The sequence below is a fragment of the Hyla sarda genome, chromosome 2 (assembly GCF_029499605.1).
Source record: "Hyla sarda isolate aHylSar1 chromosome 2, aHylSar1.hap1, whole genome shotgun sequence".
NCBI lineage: Eukaryota > Metazoa > Chordata > Amphibia > Anura > Hylidae > Hyla > Hyla sarda.
Genome location: NC_079190.1, coordinates 371734955 through 371762215, shown reverse-complemented (window position 1 = coordinate 371762215; position 27261 = coordinate 371734955). Strand labels below are relative to the sequence as shown.

The 27261-nt window shown below is 41.8% G+C and overlaps 1 protein-coding gene across 4 annotated transcripts in view; it reads right to left on the bottom strand.

Annotated features, from left to right (window-relative positions):
• PITPNM3 (PITPNM family member 3) overlaps positions 1-27261 on the bottom strand; it is a 735635-nt gene that overhangs the window by 358798 nt on the left and 349576 nt on the right. For 2 of the 4 annotated variants that reach the window (XM_056558420.1, XM_056558419.1), the window contains one exon: positions 12903-13010. In XM_056558420.1, the coding sequence (XP_056414395.1) occupies positions 12903-13010 (108 nt within the window). Of the gene's footprint in view, positions 1-12902; positions 13011-18368; positions 18525-21236; positions 21286-27261 lie in introns of those variants that run through there. The other 2 variants (XM_056558421.1, XM_056558422.1) reach the window with 2 other exon arrangements.

Genomic DNA, 27261 nt, shown 5'->3' with positions numbered 1-27261 from the left:
AGGGTTCGGCATGTGGTGGAAAGGGTGGACAAATTACTAGGGGGGGCTGGGGATGACCCAGCTGTCGTGGTCCATGTGGTAACCAACGACAGAATACATGGTAGGTGGAGGTCCTTGAAGAATAATTACAAGGAACTACGTGCCAAGCTGAAGGGAAGGACCTCTAAGGTTGTGTTCTCTGGAATACTTCCTGTGCCATGCGCATCGCAGGAAAGATAGCGGGAGCTTAGGGAGTTAAATGCATGGCTTAAGTTGTGGTGTGAGGGGGAAGGGTTTGGGTTTTTAGAGCACTGGGCTGACTTTTCATTGGGGTACAAACTCTATTCTACGGATAATTTGCACCTGAATGGAAGGGGGTCCGCTGTGCTGGGGGAGAGAATCCTGGAAGGGGTGGCTGAGTATTTAAACTAGGTGAGTGGGGGGAGGATAATAAAGCAAAGAAAGCAGACAGTGGGATGGATAGGTTAGAGAGGGGTCAGGACATAATGGTGGGTGGAGAGGAGTCCTGTGGGGGGAGGTAAAGAGCAGTGGAAAAGGAGATCCATGGGTTACAAACCAGCCGTAAAAATAAATGTAGCCCAAAAAATTGTAATCCCAATAATTCAAAAAATTCCATTAGCCCCAATAACTCAATAACTACAATAAGCCCCATTAACTCAAAAAATACCGTTAGCCCCAATAACTTAAATAACAACGTTAGACCCAATAACGCAAAAAATCCCATTAGCCCCAATAACTTAAATAATAACGTTAGACCCAATAACTTAAATAGTACAATTAGCCCTTATAACTCAAATAATAACATTAACCCCAATAACTCTGAAAATCCCATTAGTGAGACTATATGTGTAAAACTTAATGGAAATGTAAAGTGTATGTTCACAAATGCCAGAAGCCTAGCAAATAAAATGGCGGAGCTTGAGGCCTTGATACTGGAGGAACATATTGATATAGTTGGGGTCACTGAGACATGGCTGGACTCCTCGCATGACTGGGCCGTTAATCTGCAGGGGTTTACATTGTTTCGCAAAGATAGAATGAACAGAAAAGGTGGTGGAGTCTGTCTGTATGTAAGAAGTGGTATGAAAGTCAGTGTGAACGATGCCCTAGTGTGTGATGATTCTGAGGATGTGGAATCACTGTGGGTAGAATTACAAAAGGAGGGAAATATTTAAAAAATAATATTTGGTGTAATCTACAGACCCCCTAATATCACTGAAGAGATAGAAGGTCAGCTGTATAAACAAGTAGAGAGGGCCGCCCGGGCAGGTACAGTGGTAATAATGGGAGATTTTAACTATCCAGATATAGATTGGGGCCGGGGGCTGGCTAAAACTACAAAGGGGAGAAAATTCCTAAATTTATTGCAGGATAATTTTATGGGCCAGTTTGTGGAGGACCCAACAAGAAGTGATGCCTTGTTGGATCTGATCATTTCCAACAACACAGAGCTGGTTGGTAATGTAACTGTGCGGGAAAACCTTGGTAATAGCGACCACAATATAGTTACTTTTGACTTAAAATGTAGAAAACAAAGACAGACGGGGAAGGCAAAAACATATAACTTTAAAAAGGCAAATTTCCCTGGGCTGAGAGCAGCACTACAGGACATAGACTGGGGGGAGGTGTTCTCAAATACTGATACAGAAGGTAAATGGGACATCTTTAAATCAACTCTAAATAACTATACAGCTAAATATATACCAAAGGGGAACAAATATAAACGATTAAAACTAAATCCTACATGGCTGACAAATGATGTTAAAAGAGCAATAAACAACAAAAAAATAGTCTTCAAAAAATTCAAATCTGATGGGTCAGCTATAGCATTTAAACAGTACAAGGAGCTTAATAAAATCTGTAAAAATGTAATAAAAACAGCAAAAATTCAAAATGAGAGACGGGTGGCCAAAGAAAGCAAAACTAATCCTAAATATTTTTTTTGATATATAAATACAAAAAAAACAAGGACAGAGCATGTAGGACCCCTTAATAATGATAATGGGGAGGTTGTCTCGGGCAATCAAGAGAAGGCGGAGCTACTGAATGGGTTCTTTAGTTCTGTATACACTCTGGAAAAAGGAGCTGACATTGGCCAGGTCAGTGCTGGTAACACATCATGTAATGTACTGAACTGGCTTAATGTAGAGATGGTACAAGGTAAGTTAAGTAAAGTAAATGTAAGCAAATCTCCAGGGCCGGATGGACTACACCCAAGAGTTCTTAGAGAGGTAAGTTCAGTAATATCTGTACCCTTGTTCATGATATTTAGAGATTCTCTGGTGTCTGGTATTGTGCCAAGGGACTGGCGCAAGGCTAATGTGGTACCAATCTTCAAGAAGGGCTCTAGGTCTTCGCCAGGCAATTATAGACCAGTAAGTCTAACGTGCATTGTGGGTAAATTGTTTGAAGGACTTATAAGGGATTACATACAGGAATACATAGGGGATAATAGTATTATAAGTGATAGCCAGCATGGGTTTACTAAGGATAGAAGTTGTCAAACCAATCTAATTTGCTTTTATGAAGAGGTGAGTAGAAGCCTTGACAGAGGAATGGCTGTGGATATAGTGTTTCTGGATTTTGCCAAAGCGTTTGATACTGTCCCTCACAGACGTCTGACAGGTAAGTTAAGGTCCTTGGGCTTGAAAACTTTAGTTTGTAACTGGATTGAACACTGGCTCATGGATCGTACCCAGAGAGTGGTGGTCAATAATTCGTACTCTGATTGGTCCCCGGTAATTAGTGGTGTAACCCAAGGTTCAGTACTGGGCCCGCTGCTGTTTAATTTATTTATTAATGATATAGAGGATGCTATTAACAGCTCTGTTTCTATCTTTGCAGATGACACCAAGCTTTGTAGCACGGTACAGTCTATAGAGGATGTGCATAAGTTACAAGATGACTTGGATAGACTAAGTGTCTGGGCATCCACTTGGCAAATGAGGTTCAATGTGGATAAATGTAAAGTTATGCATCTGGGTACTAAGAACATGCATGCATCGTATGTCTTAGGGGGGATTAAACTGGCAGAGTCACTGGTAGAGATGGATCTGAGTGTACTTGTAGATCACAGACTACAGAATAGCATGCAATGTCAGGCTGCTTCTTCCAAAGCCGGCAGGATATTGTCATGTATCAAAAGAGGCATGGACTCAAGGGACAGGGACATAATACCCCCCCCCCCTTTATAAAGCATTGGTACGGCCTCACCTGGAATATGCTGTTCAGTTTTGGTCGCCTGTTCATAAAAGGGACACTGCGGAGTTGAAAAGGGTGCAGAGACGCGCGACTAAACTAATATGGGGCATGGAATATCTTAGCTATGAGGAGCGATTAAAGGAGTTACAATTGTTTAGTCTTGAGAAGAGACGTTTAAGGGGGGATATGATAAACGTATATAAGTATATAAATGGCCCATACAAAAAATATGGAGAAAAACTGTTCCAGGTTAACCCCCCCCAAAGGACGAGGGGGCACTCCCTCCATCTGGAGAAGAAAAGGTTTAGTCTAAAGGGGCGACACGCCTTCTTTACCGTAAGGACTGTGAATTTATGGAACGGTCTACCTCAGGAACTGGTCACAGCAGGAACATTTAACAGCTTTAAAACAGGGTTAGATACATTCCTGGAACAAAATAACATTAATGCTTATGCAGAATTATAAAACTACATCCCTTTCCCTTATCCCCTTACACCCTTCACTTCAATTCCCTGATTGGACTTGATGGACGTATGTCTTTTTTCAACCATACTAACTATGTAACTAAGACCCAGCACAGCACAGCAGATTCAGGAAGGAAGATAAGTCATCCATAGTGAGGAAAAGCCCCCTCCAAAGTGCAGAATCACAAACCAAGTGAGCAACAGAAAAAAAGTGTTTGTGAGAGAAATATAGGTGCTAGCCATAGTACTGAATAACATTTAAACACTTTTGTGGGTTATGGCAGGTACTCTTTAGGGCCATTTTAGTTGTAGAAAAAGCTTAAGTCCCTGCAAGCATCTACAGCCTCCCCTTGGCAATACTAAGCAGTTTATTTGCTCAACACTTCTGCTATTTCAAGGACTTGATAAATCAGATGTTACTACGGTTCTATAGGACATGCAAGCCCAACAATTTTTATTTCTCATTTTCTCAATGCTTCACTTCAGGCAGACACCAGGAACCATGAAAAACTAATGAAGTAAGTTCTATTTTAGGGGTTTGTACACGGTCAGGTCACAGCATTCCCTTGATATCCAGGGGCCTTTACATTTTATTACTTCTGCAGTATACACAGCACATAATGCACAGGAAAGGTTGAAGTCTTCTGCACGCAATCACTTATGTCCGCTTCATCAGCCTCTCCGCTCTTGTTTATGTCTGCATATGCTGAAGACATTTTCTCAACGGAGTGTTTATTTCCATATAATACACTGTTTCTAATCTTAGCATTTGCTAAAAAGGTTCTCTTGACTAAAATTAAGGACAGGTACCATATCAGCTAATAATGTATAGACATTGTAAGGCTAAATTTAAAATACACACTAATATTTATATGAAATGTAGCCATATGCAGGCAAAGGTCTTGTTATGACTTTGCCATCAGTGGTACACGTTATTGCTAAGACTAATAGTATTCTATAGAAAAGAAAATACAGATTACAAAATTACAAGATTAAAAAAATGTTCTACTCTGGCAGGTTACACAATTTTTTATAATAAACGCCCTTTTAGAAAGTCCAATTTGTGCCACAAGTGCCAACCTAGCATATCAGCGTTTATTTAGGGAGTCTTTCACATGGCTTAATTCCCATACATGCAGAGTCACAGTACCATCTCCCAGTTACTGAAGCAGATAGTTGCGTTGCTTAGGAAGTCTCTGAATATATACTTCAATAGAATGAGTTAAAGGGGTACTCCCACCCTAGACATCTTATCCCCTATCCAAAGGATAAGGGATAAGATATCTGATCGTGGGGGTCCCACCGCTGGGGACCCCCGCATTATTGCTTGCGGCACCCACCTGTGCTCTCACTGGAACCGCTGGAGGGTTTGAGTCGCGACTCCGGGAACGGAAGTCCGTGATGTCAGGACTCCGCCCCCGTGTGACATCACGCCCGTCCCCTAAATGCAAGTCTATGGGACGGCCGTCACACCCCTTCCCATAGACTTGCATTGAGGGGACGGGCGTGACGTCACACAGGGGCGGAGTCCTGATGTCACGGACTTCCGTTCCTGGAGTCGCGACTCAAACCCTCCAGCGGTTCCGGTGAGAGCACAGGTGGGTGCCGCAAGCAATAATGCGGGGGTCCCCAGCGGTGGGACCCCCGCGATCAGACATCTTATCCCTATTCCTTTGGATAGGGGATAAGATGTCTAGGGTGGCAGTACCCCTTTAACTCATTCTATTGAAGTATAAATTCAGAGACTTCCTATGCAATGCAACTATCTTCTTCAGTAACTGGGAGATGGTACTGTGACTCTGCATGTATGGGAATTGAGCCATGTGAAAGACTCCCTAATTAAACGCTGATATGCTAGGTTGGCACTTGTGGCACAAATTGGACTTTCTAAAAGGGCGTTTATTATAAAAAATTGTGTAACCTGCCAGAGTAGAATTTTTTTTTAATCATTTTGTAATCTGTATTTTCTTTTCTATAGAATACTATTAGTCTTAGCAATAACGTGTACCACTGATAGCAAAGTCACAACATCTTTACAATGTGTGGTTGTTTAGATGAACTTGAAAATATATATGTTTTCATTCTTTTAGTTGTATTGCAAAGTTTTGCGCAATGGAGACAGGAAGCCAACTCGCCACGCTCCCCCCAGTGGCGGGACCCCTACAGTCAGACATGTTATCCCCTATACTTTGGATGGTTGATAAGATGTCTAGGGGCGGAGTACCCCTTTAAGTCTTGCACATCTAAACAATGTATGCAGAGGCAGAAATCTGACAGAAAGAAAACAGCGGTTATACATGTTTAAAGGGGTACTCCCACCCTAGACATCTTATCCCCTATCCAAAGGATAGGGGATAACATGTCTTACTGTGGGGGTCCCGCCACTGGGGGGAGCGTGGCGAGTTGGCTTCCTGTCTCCATTGCGCAAAACTTTGCAATACAACTAAAAGAATGAAAACATATATATTTTCAAGTTCATCTAAACAACCACACATTGTAAAGATGTTGCCCCGCACTATAACCCAGTAAATTGGTTTTAATGCAAGTGAACAGCTTCTCAAGGTGTAGAAATATCTTAAAGATGAACAAGAGAAATGGGAGGCCCCAGAGCTAAATTTCAACAAAAGGTCATAACAAATGATGTCACTAATCATGTCTATGAGAAACTGTGAAACTGTGTTTTTTTTTTTTTAAATGTGCAAACAGATAAAACATTCTCTATTTACATTCTCATTATGGGATATCAAGTGCAGGTTGACGGGAGGAAACTTTATTTTTTATTTTTTTAAGATTTAGCATAAGGCCTCGATTTATGAAAGAGCTTGAAGACTTTTTGAATGCATTGTATATTCTCAAAAGAAACGTACACTTACTTTGGCTGCACTTGTATTCACATGTATCCATCTGTAAGTATTATTATGTTTTTTAAGAGCCGAGGCATGTGCTCTCTATTACCCAAAGTGCAAGAAAAAGTGCAAATGTGTCACACTAAAAAAACTTGAACAAAGGATGTGGTCTATCACACTGCCCTTCTTCAAATGGAGAGAGGCCCCCCCAATAAACCTACCCTTCACCTCCGGCCAGAAGGCACCTTTAAGGTTCAATTTCCCTTGTTGCCAAATCTACTAAGGGACCACAAATGCACCTGATATCAACAATCAACCAAGGTGTCAGCCCAGGAGCTGTATTCTGATGGCCTCTCGGCCAAAGCCAAGATTCCTGGGGGTTTCAGAGAGGTGAGGAACCTCATGCCACACACACCTCCCCTAGACCACCAGGAGGGATACCCAGAAGGGCTACTGCACCCTGACAAATCCAGTGAACACACACAAACACGTATAGTGGCACATTTGCAAACAAAAACTAAAAAATATGTGGATGAGTGCAGTTATACTGACATCTGGCCGAATCTATAAAAAAAATGTATCTGATCCTAGACAGAAGGCCGGGAATCAAGAGGTGAGTGTCAAAAGTGTAGAGGTAGGTGCCAGTGCGTCAACTCAGTGAGCAAATCCTATCTGTGAGTTTCGGCACCTCAGGTTCACCACTCCGAGGCACAAAAGGACCTAGGCTCCAGACTTTCCCATGTTCATGGTGAGACCCGGAGGGAACAGGTCACATCAAGGCAGCCGTTCAGCTGGTTTTGTGGCACCAGCCCGGAACACCTGCTCCTCTATGTAGCCATCCATCCTCACCAGTGGGTCAACTAATAAGAACAGATACTACCCTTGATCTTAGCCAAAATATTGATGTTATTGCCTAAGCACTACTGTTTAGCATATAAGCGGTACATGTAGCAATCTTTCTAGCATTAGTGTGGTCATTGCTTAAAGAAAAACTTTCAAGAGTCACCTGTGATAAATTCAGTCGAACTGGACATAACTGGAAAGACACAGTCCTGTATGTATAAGATAGTATAGAGCAAAATCCAAGCCATAAGAGGGAAAGAACTGACTTTAGAGTTAAGATAAATGATAATGGGAATGTGTAGATCTGGAGATTTTTGCTGCACTGAAAGTTCCCAAGAGCACAGTGGCCTCCATAATTCTTAAACGGAAGAAGAATGAAACTACCAGGAGTCTTCCTAGAGCTGTCTATCCACCAAGCTAAGCAATCAGATAAAAAGGACCTTGGTTAGAGCAATGTACATCACACTGTACCTCACACTGGACAAAGACCCTAAGCACCCAGCCAAGACAACAGGCGTGTCCCAGCCAGAGCCATAAATTAAACCCGATCAAAAATCTCTGGAGAGACTTCAAAATGCCTTTCATCAATGGTCTCCATTAAAAGGGTACTCCAGCGCTTAGACATCTTATCCCCTATTCAAAGGATAGGGGATAAGATGCCTGATCGCTGGGGTCCCGCCGCTGGGGACCCCCGTGACCTTGCACGCAGCACCCCAGTTAAAATCAATCCCCTGAGCATGTTTGCTCCGGGTCTGATTACCGGCGACCAAGGGGCCGACGGCTTGTGACGTCACGCCTCCGTCCCATGTGATGTCATGCTCCGCCCCTCAATGCAAGCCTATGGGAGGGGGGACTGTCACGCCCCCTCCCATAGGCTTGAATTGAGGGGCGGAGCGTGACTAACATGCTCCGGGGACTGATTTTAACTGGAGTGCTGCGTGCAAGATCACGGGGGTCCCCAGCAGCGGGACCCCCGCGATCAGGCATCTTATCCCCTATCCTTTGGATAGGGGATAAGATGTCTAAGCGCCGGAGTACCCCTTTAAAGGGCTATGCAGAGGTGAATGACAGAAAAACACCAAATTCAGGTGGGCAAACTTTGTCGCCTCATACCCAAGAAGACTGAAGGCTGTAATCGCTGCCAAAGGGGCTACAACTAAGTACATTTATTTACATTTTTATGTTCGTGAAATATTTTAGGTTTTTCTTTTCAATAAATTAGTGAAGATTTCCAACATTTTTTTTTCCACTTTGTCACTATGGGGTACTGAGTGTAGAATGAGGTGGGAAAACTTAATTTTTTTTTTACACAATGCTGCAACATAACAAAAAGTGTTGTGCATACATGTACAATAATTGTCGGTCAATTGTTGATATATATAAGGAGGTCGGGAGAGATATCTGTTGGATGGATGAAGGTTTGTATGTTTTCTATGGGAATGCGAGGGGTAAACTGCAGCCAGATAGCCCTAGCCCCAACTTATCCCTCCCAGAACAATAGGGACAAGCAGTGAAAATCCAGCATGCCTGAGCCTTTTCTCTACCAACATCCTCTGTCTATTTTTAGTCCAGAAGAAGCTGTACACTATATACTGTCAACCGAACCCACCAGAATATGAGGTAGATCAGAACATTTAGACAGAACTTTCAGAAAATAACAACATCAGGGGTTCTTCTAATTTTTTGAGGTAGAAAATGAAAAAGTTACCCCAAATGCTCAGATGGATTTCAAAACATCCAAAATTGCTGTCAAAGAAAAATGCTGTCAAATATTAAGCTCTCACATTGTCAAGGAAGCGATGCAGTTTTGATGTGTGCAAAACCATATTTTAGAAAGATAATAACTGAATACCCGACCTCATATCCCATCTTCATATCTCAACCTCATATCCCTTCCTCATATCTTGACCTCATATCCAGTCCTCATATCCTGATCTTATATTCTGTCCTCATATCTTGACCTCTTATTCTGTCCTCAAATCCTGAGTTCCCGGGCCTCATATCCTGACCTCATATCAATCCTCATATCCCGTCCTTATACCACGACCTCATATCCCATCCCCATATCCTGTCCTCATATCTCATCCTCATATGTCATCCTTATATGCCATCCTGAGTTGTGATGAGGATATTGTAAGCTTAAAATAGAAGGCGGCATGGCTTTGCAGCAGTGGGCATGATTAAAAAAGGGGGTGTGGCTTAAATGATAGGCGTGGCTTTGCAAGATAGAGCATGGCATGCAGAGGGTTGTGTGTGGCAAGCCGGACTGATGTACTCACCAGGAGATGCAGAGTGGAACCTGTGGAATAAGGTACCGGAAGTCCCATATACTTGCATGGGACTCGAAATAAAAATACAAGTAATATGACCAATATAAGTAACCCTGAAGCTCACAAATGGGGATGGGTAAGGGTTAATTAACATACCCTATATTTTTAGTTGACATATAAGTAACATGTGTACCAAGTTTCATGGAAATATATTTTGCCGTTTGGAAGTGATTCTGGAATATACATACATACATACAACATATTTAGATCCATTTTGGCTAGATACTAGTAGCAGCCATTCCACTTACAACATGAAAGAGCTGCTATCCATGTACACACTCAGGCTGAGTTCTTATAAACCTCTCTATAGCACAAAATCCTCACCAGGATAGATTGTATAGATTATCACTTATCTACAAAAAGCCAATTTCTAACAGCATCAAAACAAAAGCAACTTGTAATAAAAGACTGCTGCATTTACTGAAAAAGACATGCTATTGATGAAAGTCTGCCCTTTATTATGCATATAGCAGCCTTGAGGTACTTTCTTCTATACATCTGCTTTCATGCTGTTCTTAGCCAACAAACAAATCCCTTCTATTGGCTCTTGTGTATGCTTATTTTAGCTGATGCGTATTTCTGGGTTATCTGCCATATTTATCCCTTCTTCATTTCTAATATGACTCTCCTCAAACATTTCCCACATTGTAGGGACAGAGGGGATGGTGTCACATCACAGCAGTTGCTCTTTAAGTGAAGTAAAGTGAAGTGATAGATCAGTGATAGAATTATATCCATCAACTAACTAGACCTCTCTGTTTTTTGTCCTGTAAAATGCATCTCCAGCCTGTCCCATTGTGATAAGTTTCTCCCTGTCAGTTCTTATACACTGATGAAGGGGGGGGGGGGGGGGGGGGTAGTAATGCCAGGCCGTATCTCAAACATATACAGGAGATTCTGCATATAGCATATAACAGGAACAGGCATTGTAAGTTAGGGGAGTTTTTTTTAATTTCACCTACTTTATCACTGCATTCCTGGTCCTTAAAGATCAGGCAGTAATTATATGAGCTTCTGCGCATTGGATATGTTACATAATTCACTGGTAATATCATTCACTGCACATAGTAGGAAAGTGCAAGCAGGTTGGGATAGCAGGAGCCCTTGCCAGCCACCTCTCTGACCTGTCCCTCAGGGCTGAACCAGAAAGCTGCACTGAGCCTGCCACAGGACATACAAGGTAAAGAGGCAGTTGGGAATACAGTAACCCCCCGACATGCGATGGCCCCGACATATGATCAAATCGACATACAATGGCCTCTCAGAGACATACGATGCTTTTATATGTCAGGGCCATCGCATTAACTGCTATCCGACAGCGCAAAATGCTTAAGCTGCTGTCGGATAGCAGTTTAAGCATCCCGGACAGGTTCACTTACCTATCCCCGCTGCTCCGGGTCCACTTCGCGATCCTCCGGCGTCTTCTGCATCTTTTCCGGGGTCCGGGCCTCGCTTTCAGGCATCGTTATTACGTCACTGTGCACGCCGTCCTGCCGCAGCAGCATAATAACGTCACTAGAAAGCGAGGCCCGGACCCTGCAGAAGATGCGGAAGAAGTCGGAGGATCCCGAAGAAGACGCCGGAGCAGAGGGACAGCATCGGGAGCAGTGAGGACACTTTTTACATTGCACGAATCCCTCAACATACGATGGATTCGACAAACGATGGGTTGTTTGGAACGAATTACCATCGTATGTTGAGGGACCACTGTACCCCTTTAGGTGATGTTTGTAGTTATGTTCATTGTGTCTTTATTGTTACTTACACAATCTGTAGGTATCTAGTTTTATTTATTGTGTTTTTATTGTTACTCACAAACTCTATAAGACAAAACTCATTAAAAAAACAGAAGTAGTAAAGCCGTATGTGCCTTTCTAAAGCAAAATTATTACATGTTTAGGGATATATGATATATATTTTACATTCATTTTCATGTGTACATAGATACATTGGGGGACATGTATCAAAGATTTTACCCCTGTTTTGTGTGTATATTTTTGCGCAAAATTTTGCGCAAGCCCTTTTTTTGCGTAATTTTTTGCGCACGTTTTGGTAGAGCATGTCCTCCAGATGTGGCTGAATCGGGGTACCTTGGAGTGACATCTATAGTACACATGGATTTATTAACTGCGTACTTTTTTTACACCAAAAATTTTGCCGCAAGAGCTGTTTTTTTTGCGCAAATATAAGCCATCTTGGACTTAACGTAGCAAGATGCTCTAAATCATCGATTCTATTTTCCAAAGAGTGGATTGAGGAGATTACTATATTTACCCGCAATTTAAGAAGCTCATTGCACTTGATTGATAAATTTAGCGATTCTGCTCATAATTTAGAATTCGGGAAAAGGGGTAAACTGCTTCTACCATACACAAATAATGATACATGTCCCCCATTGACACTGCCAGGTTTGTTTATTCAGCTTAAAAAAAAAGCTATGAAATGTACAACATAACTTACTGGCTATCAGGTGTCCGGCTCCTTAACACAGTCTAATGATTCTTATTTAAACATTTAATTTTCCTGAAACCAGATGGATTTCTAGTAATCTCCTTTCTCGCCAGTGTTTGTGAAAATATTGGTTTACTTTTCACCTTCTATATGCAGTCAAACAAAGCCATGGACATAACCAATTGATCTGGATCCATATGCAGGTAATAAATTAGATTAAGTAAACTGCATTTTTCTAACTGACATATACTGTACAGAACAATCTGGAGAAGTGCTCCGGCACTGCTTAAAGTTCCACCACTTAGCACCTATGAGTCTGGAGATGAATCGGGATGAATAGTTGCAGTACCTGGGTTCAGCCAGTCGGTGCTCAGTGAAAAAAGCTGAAAAAGAATAGCCAATGCACGACTTTGAGAAGGAGAAATCACGGTGCTCAATATGCTGGTATAACACTTCTTCATTATTCACATACGGGGGTACACAGACATCGGGAGTGGAGACGGGAGGACAGGCAAACGACCATTTTGCCGCACACCGCGGCTTCCACTGGATCTTCCAGTGGAAGCCGCAGTTTTCGCGAAACGGTCGTTGGCCTGTCCTCCCATCTCCACTTCCAATGTCTGTGTACCCCCGTATGTAAATAATGAAGAAGCATTATACCAGCATATCGAGCACCGTGATTTCTCCTTCTCAAATTCGTGCATATACAGTACAGAGTTTCTTCAGTGCTGTAATAACAATGTGAGAATACATTGAAATATTCTTACCTGGGCTTTCTTCCAACTTCGCAATAGTTTCAATCTGTTCAACTAAGTCATTGGAGTTCCACTGACTCATCCCAATAAGGATGGCACTTTTACCTTCAACAACCTCCTCTGCAACAATAAAACACATGTTGTTGTTAGTGGATATTAAGAACTCGGCATTCAAAGAACACAATATGAAGTTCAAGTTTGCTTCCATTTTTATTTTATACAGAAGTCCAAAACCCATGAGTTTCTTTACACAGTCATGAGCTTAGAATCTTGTTATTTACAGATCCATTAGTAAGTTCTGAGAGCTATCTAAACCCATCTTCAGTAAGGTCCCACTAGTGGTAAATACACCCAACTTTGTTTAAAAAGCTATCAGGGGATACAAAGATCTTATCAGCCATAAAAAAAAGCTATAAAAACATCCAAAACATAATGGCAGCAAAAAAGAGCAGAGCCATGCTTGTGATATAGAATGAGAGTAGAGTCTTTGCATCATCAAAGAATTACATAGGAAGCTATGAGTGGGACTCCAAATGAAACTGGGAGCAATGCTGGAGTCTAGAAATGAAATGGGGAAACATGCTGGGGATTAGCAATGAGATGGGAAGCCATGCTAGAAACTAGGAATGAGATGATGAGCCATATCTGGGACTGGGAATAACATGGGGAGCCATGTTATTAATAGGCACTTGCATGGGAGCCATGCAGGGGACGAGGGATAAGAGTGTAGGTATGCTGGGACCAGAATGGAGATGGGAAGCCATGCTATGAACTAGGAATTTAATTGGGGGGAGGTGCATTTTGGGGACTAGGAATGAGACAGTGAGACAGTATAAGTACCAAGAAATTAGATAGATAGCCTTGCTGAGGACTATAAATCATATAAAGTGTACCATGCTGGGGGAAAAGTAGTAGGACATATAATAAAATACATGATTTTTTGGCTCTTTCATTATTTGTAGTGTTTTTTTTTTTTGCTTGTTTTTTTTTTTTTATCTTGAGAAGAGGATTACCCCAAAAAAGACAAATATTTTGTTAAAATTTTGATGGCTGACTCAAAGGTTTCACTGTATATTATTATAATATATTATAATTTTTATCAATTTACTGAAGGTAAGGCAAATCTTATGAGTGATGATGATTGAAAAAGGGGTAGCAAGTCTAGAAAAATTGCTTTTTCTGGTGGCTCAGCAAAAGTTTTTTTTTTTCTTCTGAAAGACCGCATGGCGGACCCCTGAGCATAACCAGCCAGTCAGTAAGGTACTCTACACAATAGAAATCTGTATGTTTGGTCGACAAATGTGTTATGTGCATGACCAGCATTAGGCAACCGCTATATTTTAAGATCAGATTCATTCATAAATATTCCAAAGAAAAGTGTATTCTGCTTGGATTCCCTTCTACTTGAGACCGACCTTGTCCCGGGGATTATTGCTTTTAGTTTGAAAAATATTTTAAGCAAGACTTGTTATTGCTAATCCTCAAATGAATTGAAAGAATCCAAGAATTATCTACTATACTTGAATATAACCTGCACTCCAACATGACCTACACAGAAGAAGCTTCAACTATAAAAAAAGAAAAATGCCTTTCGTATAAACTTACAATTTTTACAAACAGCCTTGAGGAAGGAAAACAAGCCAAAGGACTATGCCATTGCATATCAGAAGGACATTATAATAAACATTCTGAGGTTTAGTAATTTTTTTACTTCTACATCATTTACAGTAAGGGATTAATAATTTAATAGTTTGGACAATGTGTGTTAATGTGTGTGTTTTTTTATAAACCTTTCTTAAACTTTTTTTTTTCACTTTTATAGTCCCTTAGGGGACTTTTAGGAGGAATCAGTAGATTCCTTATACAGATCAATGAAGTTCCATAGAACGTCCATAGAGCCAGGCTCTACCAAATGCAGAGCTGGGGACGAGCATGAAGGAGAGGTGAGCCCTCCTGCTACCTCCACAGTGGATTGTGCTGCGAGAAGGGGGGTGATCCACCCCACTAGACCATCAGGGATGGTTTAAAGCTCACTTTAGACACAGCTATCAGCTTTTACCGATATGATCTAAAGGGTTAATAGGCGGCTGCGGTGTTCGCCGCATGCCGGCTATTAGCGGCGGCCCCCAGCTACTGAAAACAGCTGGGGATCACCGGGTATGGAGCAGGCACGAGTCAGGAGCCCGCTCCATACACCCTGAGCGGCACCATGATGGACTATGTCCGTCATGGGTCACGAAGGAAGGAATCAAAAATCTTCTTTGGGCGGCAATGTGCCGCCCCTGTGAAGGTGCCGCCGGGGTCCAATGGACCCAGCAAGACCCATTGTAGGGCTGGCCCTGATAGAGAAATTGCCATGGAAAATCTCTTTTTCATTAGGATTTAGCAGTAATTGACAGATACAATGGAGGAAAGGGTAGAGACATAAATGGAAAAACCAAGACAAGGAACCAGTCAGGATCATCTCAAGCTAAAGGACACCAGATATTCTGAACACATCATCAATGATAGTTGTAAGTTTTCCATTAGATACTCTTCCCTTAAAGACTTCTCTTCAGAATAAATTATTATACTTTTCTCTACTAGCCATACAGATTTTTTCATTTAGGTGGAAAGATTTTTTTAGGTTTCTAAGAATAAAAGAAAAACTTGTATTAAACTGAATCAAACCAAGTGGAGTACCTGGCACATATGATAAGGTATTTAGTTATTTCCTATACTAGGAATTGCTGACCGCCAAGCCCATTTACCCTACAGGGAAAATTTTACAGCAGTTGACACTACATTTCTCTGGTGAACAAACCTCAAAGAAAGGGAAAATCCAAGCTTTGCCTGATCTGAAAAATGATCAAGATATAAAAATCAAACTAAAAGGAACAGTAGTTGTAAAATGGATTATAGGTGTGAGACACTGAGGCAGCTGGGCGATAAATCAGTATATGAAACATTTTATTATAATTCCACACAAGTCTTAGTGAGGAAACTACAGGACATTGTGATAAATACAAACAAATCATAAAGTGAGTATCTAATAAACTCACATCCATGTATTATTTTTCCTTCTTACTGTTCTAGATAAATGAACAATTACACCAGCCACTAGTGAGATCACCTGTGACTATTTGTTTTAACCACTGTTAAAGCTTCTATAATCTTCTATTATGCCCATATGTATCAAAAGGCCATTCATTTCTTCTTGACACATGGTTTTTTAAACAGCAAGTTGTCATCGTTTCATCCAACATATGGCCCCTAGTTTAAACAGGGTCAGTGTTACCATTGCGCTAGGCCAGGCTGTGAATGCTGCTTTCTGGTCAGTGAGGAGTTACAGGAATTGGACCAATCAGCTGCTGAGGTGGGGTATTTCATTTCCTCCTTAGCATTTTCGTGGGGCTCTTGATTTGCAGTTCTGACTTGTTTGTCTTAATTTTAGCCTTGTCTTGTCATTCTGTAGTTCTTTCTGCATGTGTTGCTGTTTTTATCCCATGTATTTTCACTTTGGTTTGTATCCTGACCATTCTTCTGTTTTGTACTTCACCCTGGTATAGTTGTGGCGCATTGCTTTTCTTACTTTGCCCCTTGCATTGTATGTTTGTACTTTTGCTTTATCTTGTTTGAACCAGAGCCTGTATCTTCACCTGAATCCACCTGTATTCTGAGCCTTATACCTGTATCTTATTGTTACTACTCTGTATACCTGGCATTTAACCTTCCTGATTCACGGTTTGTCATTATTTTTGTTAACCCTTCATATCCTGACCTGTTTCCCCAACTTTAACTGTTATGTTTGTTGTTTTGACTTGTGACGCCCCTGTACTTTAGTTCAGTGCCTCACTATTTCCTGCCCAATGTGATATAGGAAGCTATTTGCAAATAAGTAAATACCATAGACCCAAACTTACAGTGAGGCGCAGATGCTTTGTGGTCATAAAACAAACAAGTGACAGTCTTTTAAATAGTTTTTACATACAACATTTTTTGGGTAACTATCTAACATCAGGAACTAAAAAGTAGGTGAATAACCATGCCGAAAACTCCCCACTCTAGATTGGAAGGTTCTAGCAACACAGGCTAAAGTCCTTGACTAGAACAAATACAGGAAAAGGCAATACAGCCTCTAGGCTCAGATTAGGCCCAATATTTCTCATGGTGAGGTTCTTTCATCATACGAAATTGTCAGGCATTTATGGGCTCTAGCTCACAACCTATTTGCACAAATTACAAGTTGTGGATACTACCTGAAATTGGGGCCTGCCTGTGCTAAGTAGTAATGTCCACACTGATCTCCTGAGAAAGAGAACACACTGGAACTTTTCTCTTTTTGGAGCTGGAAATCAGGCCTCCTACAAGTATTTTTTTTCCAAACATGACCCAGCCTACGGAACTAACCTGTTCTAAGAATCTGTTTCTGTGGTGCAGGACTAGATAGGGCATTTATTTACTTTATGCTTACTCTTTTTTGCACACTTTCAGCTAACAGCAATTTTTTTTGGTACAGGATAGAGCCAAGTTTTAAGAAGATACAATCACCTTCCTGTCTCTCTGACGCTGTTCACACTCTGAAGGGCAGCAAGCATTGCTGCTCTGCATCTTCAGCACTGGTATAGGGCCAATGACTTTCAACCTCCTATTGGTGTCCAAAGCAAATTAGTTTATAGGCCTCCCCCTCCCTATAATTGCCGTCATAATTGCATAACTACAATATTGGGATTTTACCCTTGTGAAATAGATAGGACTCCTGCTCAACCAGCATTCAACCCAGGAAGAAGGTGTACACCAAAAGATGCACCAGAAACACTGTTCCTTCTGCCGTTGCAGGGAAAAGGACAGTTGTACCACCACTATAACAGTCCCTTCAAGTGTATTTATCAGATGGCAGCAAAGTTGTTGATTTACACTACTCACAAATTCAGAACAAATGGCAGGAACTACGTAGAAAATAGCACAGTACTAAATAAATGTAGTAAGACACAGTGACAGAACTGAAACCATGCAACAACCAGTAAGTCTTGGAGGCAGTATATTTACCAGGATATTGGAATCATAACGAACCTTCTCCCACAAACATGTACATCATTCTGCTTATCTCCTTCTGATCTAAAACATTCTGTCTACATATTGAACTGCCTTTTCAAATTGACATTGATTCAATTCCCATTAAATTCAGTTATCATTGCTATTATATAGTGCTATTTTCTCTTTAACAGTTCTATATAGACATGTTTACTAAATATTTTGCATTTGGTAATAATGATCTACAGTGAAATGGTGAATTAAAATTTTTTCATAACACATGATCTCATCGCTAGACCTACCAAGACCTAGCCCAATACTAATCATTCCGGTGTTCATACAGCTTCAGAAAACCATTAATAGCAGGATCTGGGGTGGGGTCTTCTAATCTATGCAAAATGTATGCCATGATGTTAGTGTGAACAGAATCTTTTCTGTATTGCTCAGACTCTAGTTTGTTGTTACCTTTACCACTTTAATTTATACTGCACTCGGACATCTAAAGAGAACTGTAGTGTCCCAATACAGATGTTTCAGTTGCTATCCACTTGACCAATGTTTCCCAACCAGTGTGCCTTCAACTGGACAGCCTTTGGCTCTTCGGGCATACTAAGGGTTGTAGTTTAGCAGCAGCTGGATACACATTGGTTGTCGAACCCTGCAATAGAAAGTTGTCGAGTGACATGTCGGGTGTGGAAAGGTGGCATAATGGCCCTGGAGTGTTTTTCTTTTTACTCTGTTTTTTTTCCACCTGATTTACTAATCTGTCGCCCGTCTCATTTTTTTTTGTGTCACACGAGTTTAAATCTGTCTCACAAAATTTATTCTGCCCTGACAGGCAGTATTGTCAAGATGATTACAGAAACATCCAATTAAAGATAGGAAAGTGAGAAGCAAACACACAGAACAGATTAAGATACATGGGTCAAAAAGAATTTGAAAAAGTTTTACAATGTAACATGTTGAAAGGCTGCATTCACACAGCCATCTGTCTCTGTAAATTCAGACTACATTAGTGCTTGTACTACTACCTCCATCATGGGACAGTGTCTATTCCATGTTGGGGTCAGTAGTACAGGGGCTGAGGGATTGATCGGACCAGGTCTGACTTCTGAGACCTGATCTGATCAGAAGTTATAAAGCAGGGGAGCGGGCGGCATGCTCTTCCCCAGTGATGTACCTTGTACTTTTACTTTCATTTTTAAATTCCCCGCCAGGAGCCCTGAATAGCAGGTACTGAGCAACCATTCAGGGCTCCTGGTGGGGTTTTCAAATAGAAGTTCTGCGGTGGGGAAAGATATATAGAATCGCTGGGGGGGGATATATATACGTCTTCCCCCCCATAGTGATTCTATAAATATCTTGCCCCCTGCTGTGCTATATAAGTCTTTGCCCCCGCAGCCCATTAATATAGGTATTGTCCCTCTCAGTGCATGTGTTTATATATTTCCCCCCCACAGCAAAAGTATTCTAACAGTAGTGCATATGGCCTGGAAGCTGGCCGGCCTGATGCGCTGCTGATAGAATACTTTTCATTCATAGTTCTGCGGAGGCATATGATTACAGAAACAATGTGGGGGCCAGACATATAGTGTTATCTGGCACCCACAGTGCTTCTATGTACATATGCCGCCGGAGTGCTATGAAAGACAAGTATTCTTTCAGAAGTGCATTGGGACAGCCGGCTTCCCGGGCCAATGTGCTGCTGATAGAATGCTTTTCATTCATAACGCTGCCGGGGGCGTATGATAGCACTGCAGGGGGAAAATCTATATTTACACATGCGCTGTGGGGGTCATATGATTGTGCTGCGGGGGACAATATCTAAATGCGTTGTGGGTAGCAAGACTTATATAGCGCAACAGGGGGAAAGATATATAGAAGTGCTGCGGGGGACCAGGCATATACATTCCCCCAAGTGATTCTATATATCTTTCCCCACCGCAGCACTTCCATTTGAAAACCCCGCCGGGAGCCCTAAATGGTACCAGCCAGCCATTCAGGGCTCCCGGTGGGGAATTAAAAAATTTAAGTAAAAAGTACACTGTACATCGCTGGGGAGCAGAGCATGCCACCAGCTCCCCTGCTTAATAGCTTCTGATCGGATCGGGTCTCAGAAGTGAGACCTGGTCTGATTAACCCCTCAGCCCCTTTACTACTGCCCCCAACATGGAACAGACCCTGTTCCATGATGGGGGAAGGTTTCACTCAGTTTTGAGTAATTTCCCAACAGCACAGAGCTGTCGGGTTTTGGTGAAGCAAAATTCACACGTTTTTCTCTTAGTTTTCCATCATACTCGGAGTGTTTTTTCTTGGGAACATGCCCCTTTTTTGTCTAACCTCGCCCATTTTGACGGGTTTAAAAAACAGTCTAAGTGATGGTATTTTGTGTCGGGAAGTTGTGTCGCATGGGCTATGCAACACAAATTTGGTCGCACAACCCGAGAAAAAGAGTCGGGTTGACATTAGTAAATCAGGGTCAGTGGGGGAGATTTATCAAAGCCTGTGCAAAGGAAAAGTTGCCCAGTTGCCCATAGCAACCAATCAGCTCACTTCTTTCATTTTTAAAGAGACCTCTGAAAAATGAAAGAAGCAATCCGATTGGTTGCTATGGGCAACTGGGCAATTTTCCCTTTGCACAGGTTTTGATAAATCTCCCCAAATGTGTATATTAGGTACTGGAGAATCTTGCAAAAGTATTTATTTGCATTATGCATATACTAAGGTTTTAGAGAGTGCTAAGGGTTAATATTTCCCACAATGCTGCATTTAATGTATCACATGTAATTTCCTTATAAATTATAGGCGGAGAAAGTCTCTAGTCCATCCTTCCACTACTCGGAAAATGGGAGCACATAAAACATAAGTCAGTAGTCTGACCTGGGATTTACCATAGCCACATATATATTCCTCAACTCTGCCTTACTGACGAGACAGCAAAGTTGTCTTAGGTCTGCTAATGTAGGCAACTCACATACACGTGCTGAAAGGACCTAACATTTCCTTAATTCATCAAAGCTACTATAAAAGCATTAGGTAAAGGGACAGTGACCACATTTATAATCTCCTTATTTCAAAGTTGTACTACAGTATCTGTATTGCCTTAAAATTGCAAAAGGAAGTTTTTTGGCGGAATCCTCACATTCTCATTCCATTGATCACTGTATGCATAAACAGCTTCAATGACAAAAAGGTTGGGGTTCACTGAAGAACATCAGGTTAGTACCACTCGACACAAACATCAAAATCTCCTTAATAGCTGCCACGTAACAACTACATTGGGTCACTGACTTTTCAGAAATTTCATTAAAACATTCTAAATTATGCACACACCTGATGTTTTTGCACACACCTGGGTAAGGTCTATGGGGGAGATTTATCAAAACCTGTGCAGAGGAAAAGTTGTCCAGTTGCCCATAGCAACCAATCAGATTGCTTCTTTCATTTTTCACAGGCCTTCATGAAAATGAAAGAAGCAAGCTGATTGGTTGCTATGGGCAACTAGGCAAGTTTTCCTCTGCACAGGTTTTGATGAATCCCCCCCTATGTACATGGCAGCAATTGGGTTATTGACCATCTTTCATGCCTTTCATCTTTTTTCATCTTTTTTGATTGTATTGTGCTATGCTGATATTATGCTACTGTCTGTATCAGGATATGTTCTCTTTCTTCTATGGCACTATTGATGTTTCACTGCCTCATCACGCAAATTAATGACTAACTCTATCCTTCCCTGTAGTGTGTGTTTTGGTGCCTTTTTTGTTCTGTATTTTCTGTGAATTCTTTTTGTTTTTACTTTTTTTTTATTTTTTATAAAGTGATACATTTTGATAATTGATTACGCGTTGCCGTAGTGTCCTTGTTTGGAGTGATATGTAATTTTTTTACAGCATAAAGTAGTTTTTTCCTTTCTTTTTATTTGTTTTCCTCTAAATTACTAAAGGGAAGGCAAAGTGCTGTCCAAACGTATATACTGGTAGCAGATTGTTAGGATTTCCCATCAATGTCACACCAACAATTATCTAACCACAGTGACTGCTAACAATTGCTACAATGAACTGGTAACTTGTCACACATTTTGTCTCAGTTGCTGTTTAGAGGCTTTTCATTGTCCTTTTTGCTATAGAAGCTTTTTCTAAAGTTATGGAACTATGCCATAGTCTGGTTAACTTTTTGAAGTGGTCATAAATGTATCATATATCAATTGGTTGCACAATTTGTCGCAATTTGGACTGTGAAAAGCATTTTTGAAAAGCATTCTGGTGCATGGTTAAAGGGGTACTCCCGTGGAAAACTTTTTTTTTTTTTTTTAATCAACTGGTGCCAGAAAGTTAAACAGATTTGTAAATTACTTCTATTAAAAAAAAATTACTTCTATTAAAAAATCTTAAAGGGGTATTCCAGGCAAAAACTTTATTTTATATATCAACTGGCTCCGGAAAGTTAAACAGATTTGTAAATTACTTCTATTAAATCTTAATCCTTCCAATAGTTATTAGCTTCTGAAGTTGAGTTGCTGTATTCTATCTAACTGCTTTCTGATGACTCTCGTCCCAGGAGCTGTGCAGCTCCTATGGGGATATTTTCCCATCATGCACAGCTCCCGGGACGTGACATCATCATTGAGCAGTTAGACACAAAACTTCAGAAGCTAATAACTATTGGAAGGATTAAGATTTTTTAATAGAAGTAATTCACAAATCTGTGAAGCCAGTTGATATATAAAATAAAGTTTTTGCCTGGAATATCCCTTTAATCCTCCCAGTACTTTTTAGGGGCTATATACTACAGAGGAAATGCTTATCTTTTTAGATTTCTCTGATGTCATGACCACAGTGCTCTCTGCTTACCTCTACTGTCCATTTTTGGAACTGTACAGAGCAGCATTTGTTTGCTATGGGGATTTTCTCCTGCTTTGGACAGTTCTTAAAATGGACAGCAGAGGTCAGCAGAGAGCACTGTGTTCATGAAATCAGAGAAATCTAAAAAGATAAGCATTTCCTCTGTAGTATACAGCCCCTAAAAAGTACTGGAAGGATTAAGATTTACAAATCTGTTTAACTTTCCGGCACCAGTTGATTTAAAAAAAAAAAAAGTTTTCCATAGGAGTACCCCTTTAACCCCTTCACATACATGTACGGCGCCGCAAAGTGTCACTTGGCGCGCGGCGGCGTACATGTACGTCGCGGGGTTCCGAGAGCGCCGCGTCACCGGTAGCGGTGATCGGGCCGGGATGACTGCTGTTATCTAACAGGAGGCATCCCGGCACATCGCCCCCATGACAGCGATGCGCGCAAGTCTGAATTGACCTGCGATCTGCGCGATTCCGGATCATACGGGTCACTGGTGACCCGGTGACCCGGAAAATTAGTGGGATCGGGGGTGTCCGAGACACCCTCGATCCTCCTGAAGGGATAGGAGTTTGGTGGCAGGGGTGCCACCCCTCCTATCCCTGCTATTGGTCGGCCGAGCGACCGACCGATAGCAGACCGGGGGAGGGGGGGTTAAAGTTCGGTTCCCCCGCTTTGCCCACCTATCGGTGTCCGGGCAAAACGGGAGAACCGTCCAGGGAAGGTCGGCGCTGAAGGTCCCTACCTGGATCCCGGATCCCCGAGCGCGATCCTCCCCCATGTGCGGCAGCGGCGGCGGCAGCAATACTTCCGGGTCCTGCTAGGTGAGTTGTTGCCTAGCAACATCCGGAGGGCCACAGTTTACAGTGGTCTCTAAACCGTGGCCCTCCAGATGTTGCAAAACTACAACTCCCAGCATGCCCAGACAGCTGTTTGCTGTGTGGGCATGCTGGGACTTGTAGTTTTGCAATATTTAGAGGGGCTCAGGCTGTAGATCACTAAGTGGTCTCAAACTGTAGCCCTCCAGATGTTGCAAAACTACAACTCTCAGCATGCCCAGACAGCAGTTTGCTGTCTGGGCATGCTGCGAGTTGTAGTTTTGCAACATCTGGAGGGCCACAGTTTTGAGACCACTGGACAGTGATTTACAACTTGAACCCCTCTAAATCTTGCAAAACTACAACTCCCAGCATTCAGGAACAGCATAAGGCTGTCTTGGCATGCTGGGAATTGTACTTGCGTGCCTCCAGCCATTGCATAACTACATCTCCCAGCATGCCCTTCCGCAATCAGTACATGCTGGGAGTTGGAGTTTTGCAACAGCTGAAGGCACACTGGTTGGAAAATACTGAGTTAGGTCATAGAACCTAACTCAAGGTTTTCCAGCCAGTGTGCCTCCAGATGTTGCAAAACTACAACTCCCAGCATGCATGGTCTGTCAGTGCATGCTGGGAGTTGTAGTTTCGACCCCCCTCCCGTGTGAATGTACAGGCTACATTCACACTGGCGGCGGATTACAGTGAGTTCCCCGCTACAAATTTGAGCTGCGGCAAATTTTCCGCTGCAGCTCAAACTCCTAGCGGGAGACTCAGTGTAATCCGCCGTCAGTGTGAATGTAACCTAAAAACGCGACACTACACTAACATAAAATAAAGAGTAAAACACTACATATACACACGTACACTGCCCCCCCCCCCCTCCCCAATAAAAATGAAAAACGTATTGTATTGCTGTGTTTCTAAGATGGAGCCTCCAGCTGTTGCAAAACAAAAACTCCCAGCATTTCTGGACAGCAATTGACTGTCCAAGCATGCTGGGAGTTTAGCAACAGCTGGAGGCACTCTGTTTGGGAATCACTGGCATAGAATACCCCTATGTCCACCCCTATGCAAATCCCTAATTCAGGCCTCAAATGCGCATGGCGCTCTCACTTTGGAGCCCTGTCGTATTTCAAGGCAACAGAATAGGGTCACATATGGGGTATCGCCGTACTTGGGAGAAATTGCCTAAAAATTTTTGGGGGACTTTTTCTCCTTTTACCCCTTATGAAAAGGAACAGTTGGGGTCTACACCAGCATGTTAGTGTAAAAAAATAAAAATGTTTACACTAACATGCTGGTGTTGCCCTATACTTTTCATTTTCACAAGAGGTAAAAGGGAAAAACGCCCCCCAAAATTTGTAACGCAATTTCTCCCGAGTACGGAGATACCCCATATGTGGGCGCAAAGTGCTCTGGGGGCGCACAACAAGGCCCAGAAGGGAGAGTGCGCCATGTACATTTGAGGTGATTTGCACAGGGGTGGCTGATTGTTACAGCGGTTCTGACAAACGCAAAAAAAAAAAAACACACCCACATGTGACCCCATTTTGGAAACTTCACCCCTCACGGAATGTAATAAGGGGTACAGTGAGAATTTACACCCCACAGGTGTCTGACGGATCTTTGGGACAGTGGTCCGTGAAAATGAAAAATTTTGCACAGCCCACTGTTCCAAAGATCTGTCAGACACCAGTGGGGGGGGTAAATGCTCACTGTACCCCTCATTACATTCTGTGAGGGGTCTAGTTTCCAAAATGGTATGCCATGTGGGGGTTATTTTGCTGTTCTGGCACCATAGGGGCTTCCTAAATGCGACATGCCCCCCGAGCAAAATTTGCTCTCAAAAAGCCAAATATGATGCCTTCTCTTCTGAGCATTGTAGTTCGCCCGCAGTGCACTTCAGGTCCACTTATGGGGTATCTCCATACTCAGAAGAGATGGGGTTCCAAATTTTGGGGGGTCTTTTCTGCTATTAACCCTTGCAAAAATGTGAAATTTGGGGGGAAACCCACATTTTAGTGAAATTATTTTAATTTTTTTTTACATATGCCGTGAAACACCTGTGGGGTATTAAGGCTCACTTTATCCCTTCTTACGTTCCTCAAGAGGTCTAGTTTCCAAAATGGTATGCCATGTGGTTTTTTTTTGCTGTCATGGCACCATAGGGGCTTCCTAAATGCAACATGCCCCCCGAGCAAAATTTGCTCTCTAAAAACCAAATATGACTCCTTCTCTTCTGAGCAGTGTAGTTCGTCCGCAGTGCACTTCAGGTCCACTTATGGGGTACCTCCATACTCAGAAGAGATGGGGTTACAAATTTTGGGGGGTCTTTTCTGCTATTAACCCTTTAAAAAATGTGAAATTTGGGGGAAAACCAACATTTTAGTGAAAATAAAGTGGCACCATAGGGGCTTCCTAAATGCGACATGCCCCCCAAAAACCTTTCAGAAAAACGTACTCTCTAAAATCCCCTTGTTGCTCCTTTGCTTCTGAGCCCTCTACTGCGCCCGCCGAACACTTTACGTAGACATATGAGGTATGTCCTTACTCGAGAGAAATTGGGCTACAAATATAAGTATACATTTTCTCCTTTTACCCCTTGTAAAAATTCAAAAATTGGGTCTTCAAGAACATGCGAGTGTAAAAAATGAAGATTTTGAATTTTCTCCTTCACTTTGCTGCTTTTCCTGTGAAACACCTAAAGGGTTAAAACATTTACTGAATGTCATTTTGAATACTTTGGGGGGTGCAGTTTTTATAATGGGGTCATTTATGGGGTATTTCTAATATGAAGACCCTTCAAATCCACTTCAAACCTGAACTGGTCCCTGAAAAATAGCGAGGTAGAAAATTTTGTGAAAAATTGGAAAATTGCTGCTGAACTTTGAAGCCCTCTGGCGTCTTCCAAAAGTAAAAACTTGTCAATTTTATGATGCAATCATAAAGTAGACATATTGTATATGTGAATCCCCAAAAAAATTATTTGGAATATCCATTTTCCTTACAAGCAGAGAGCTTCAAAGGTAGAAAAATGCAAAATTTTAAATTTTTTCATCAAATTTTGGGATTTTTCACCATGAAAGGATGCAAGTTACCACAAAAATTTACCACTATGTTAAAGTAGAATATGTCACGAAAAAACTATCTCAGAATCAGAATGATAACTAAAAGCATTCCAGAGTTATTAATGTTTAAAGTGACAGTGGTCAGATTTGCAAAAAAGGGCTTCGTCCTAGAGATGAAAATGGGCTCCGTCCTTAAGGGGTTAAAGAGTGGCAGAAAAAGAAAACGGAGCACCATACTGGGTGAAGTACTGAAATACGAAATGTGCACCAGCACCATATTTATCACATGCCTTGCACCATTTAATACATTTTGAGCTTGTACACAATTTCCACCACATAACTTAATAGGGTAAAAAGACGTTCATCTACACCACTCTTGATAAATATAGCAAGCTTAAGAATTGCAGTCTTTCTACTGAAACATTACGCTTTATGGTATTTTTAATAAAGCAGCTAATATTTCTTTGGGAGCTCTGACTGCGCTGTGATCCTTCATTTCTTATGTTTGTAGTGACGGGACTGGCAGCCCTGCTGACCACGTGCAGAGGAACATTGGTCCTGGTTCCTTTTCTACACTACATGTGAGAAAGTGCCTTGCCACTTAGTATCTTGGTGGCTCAGA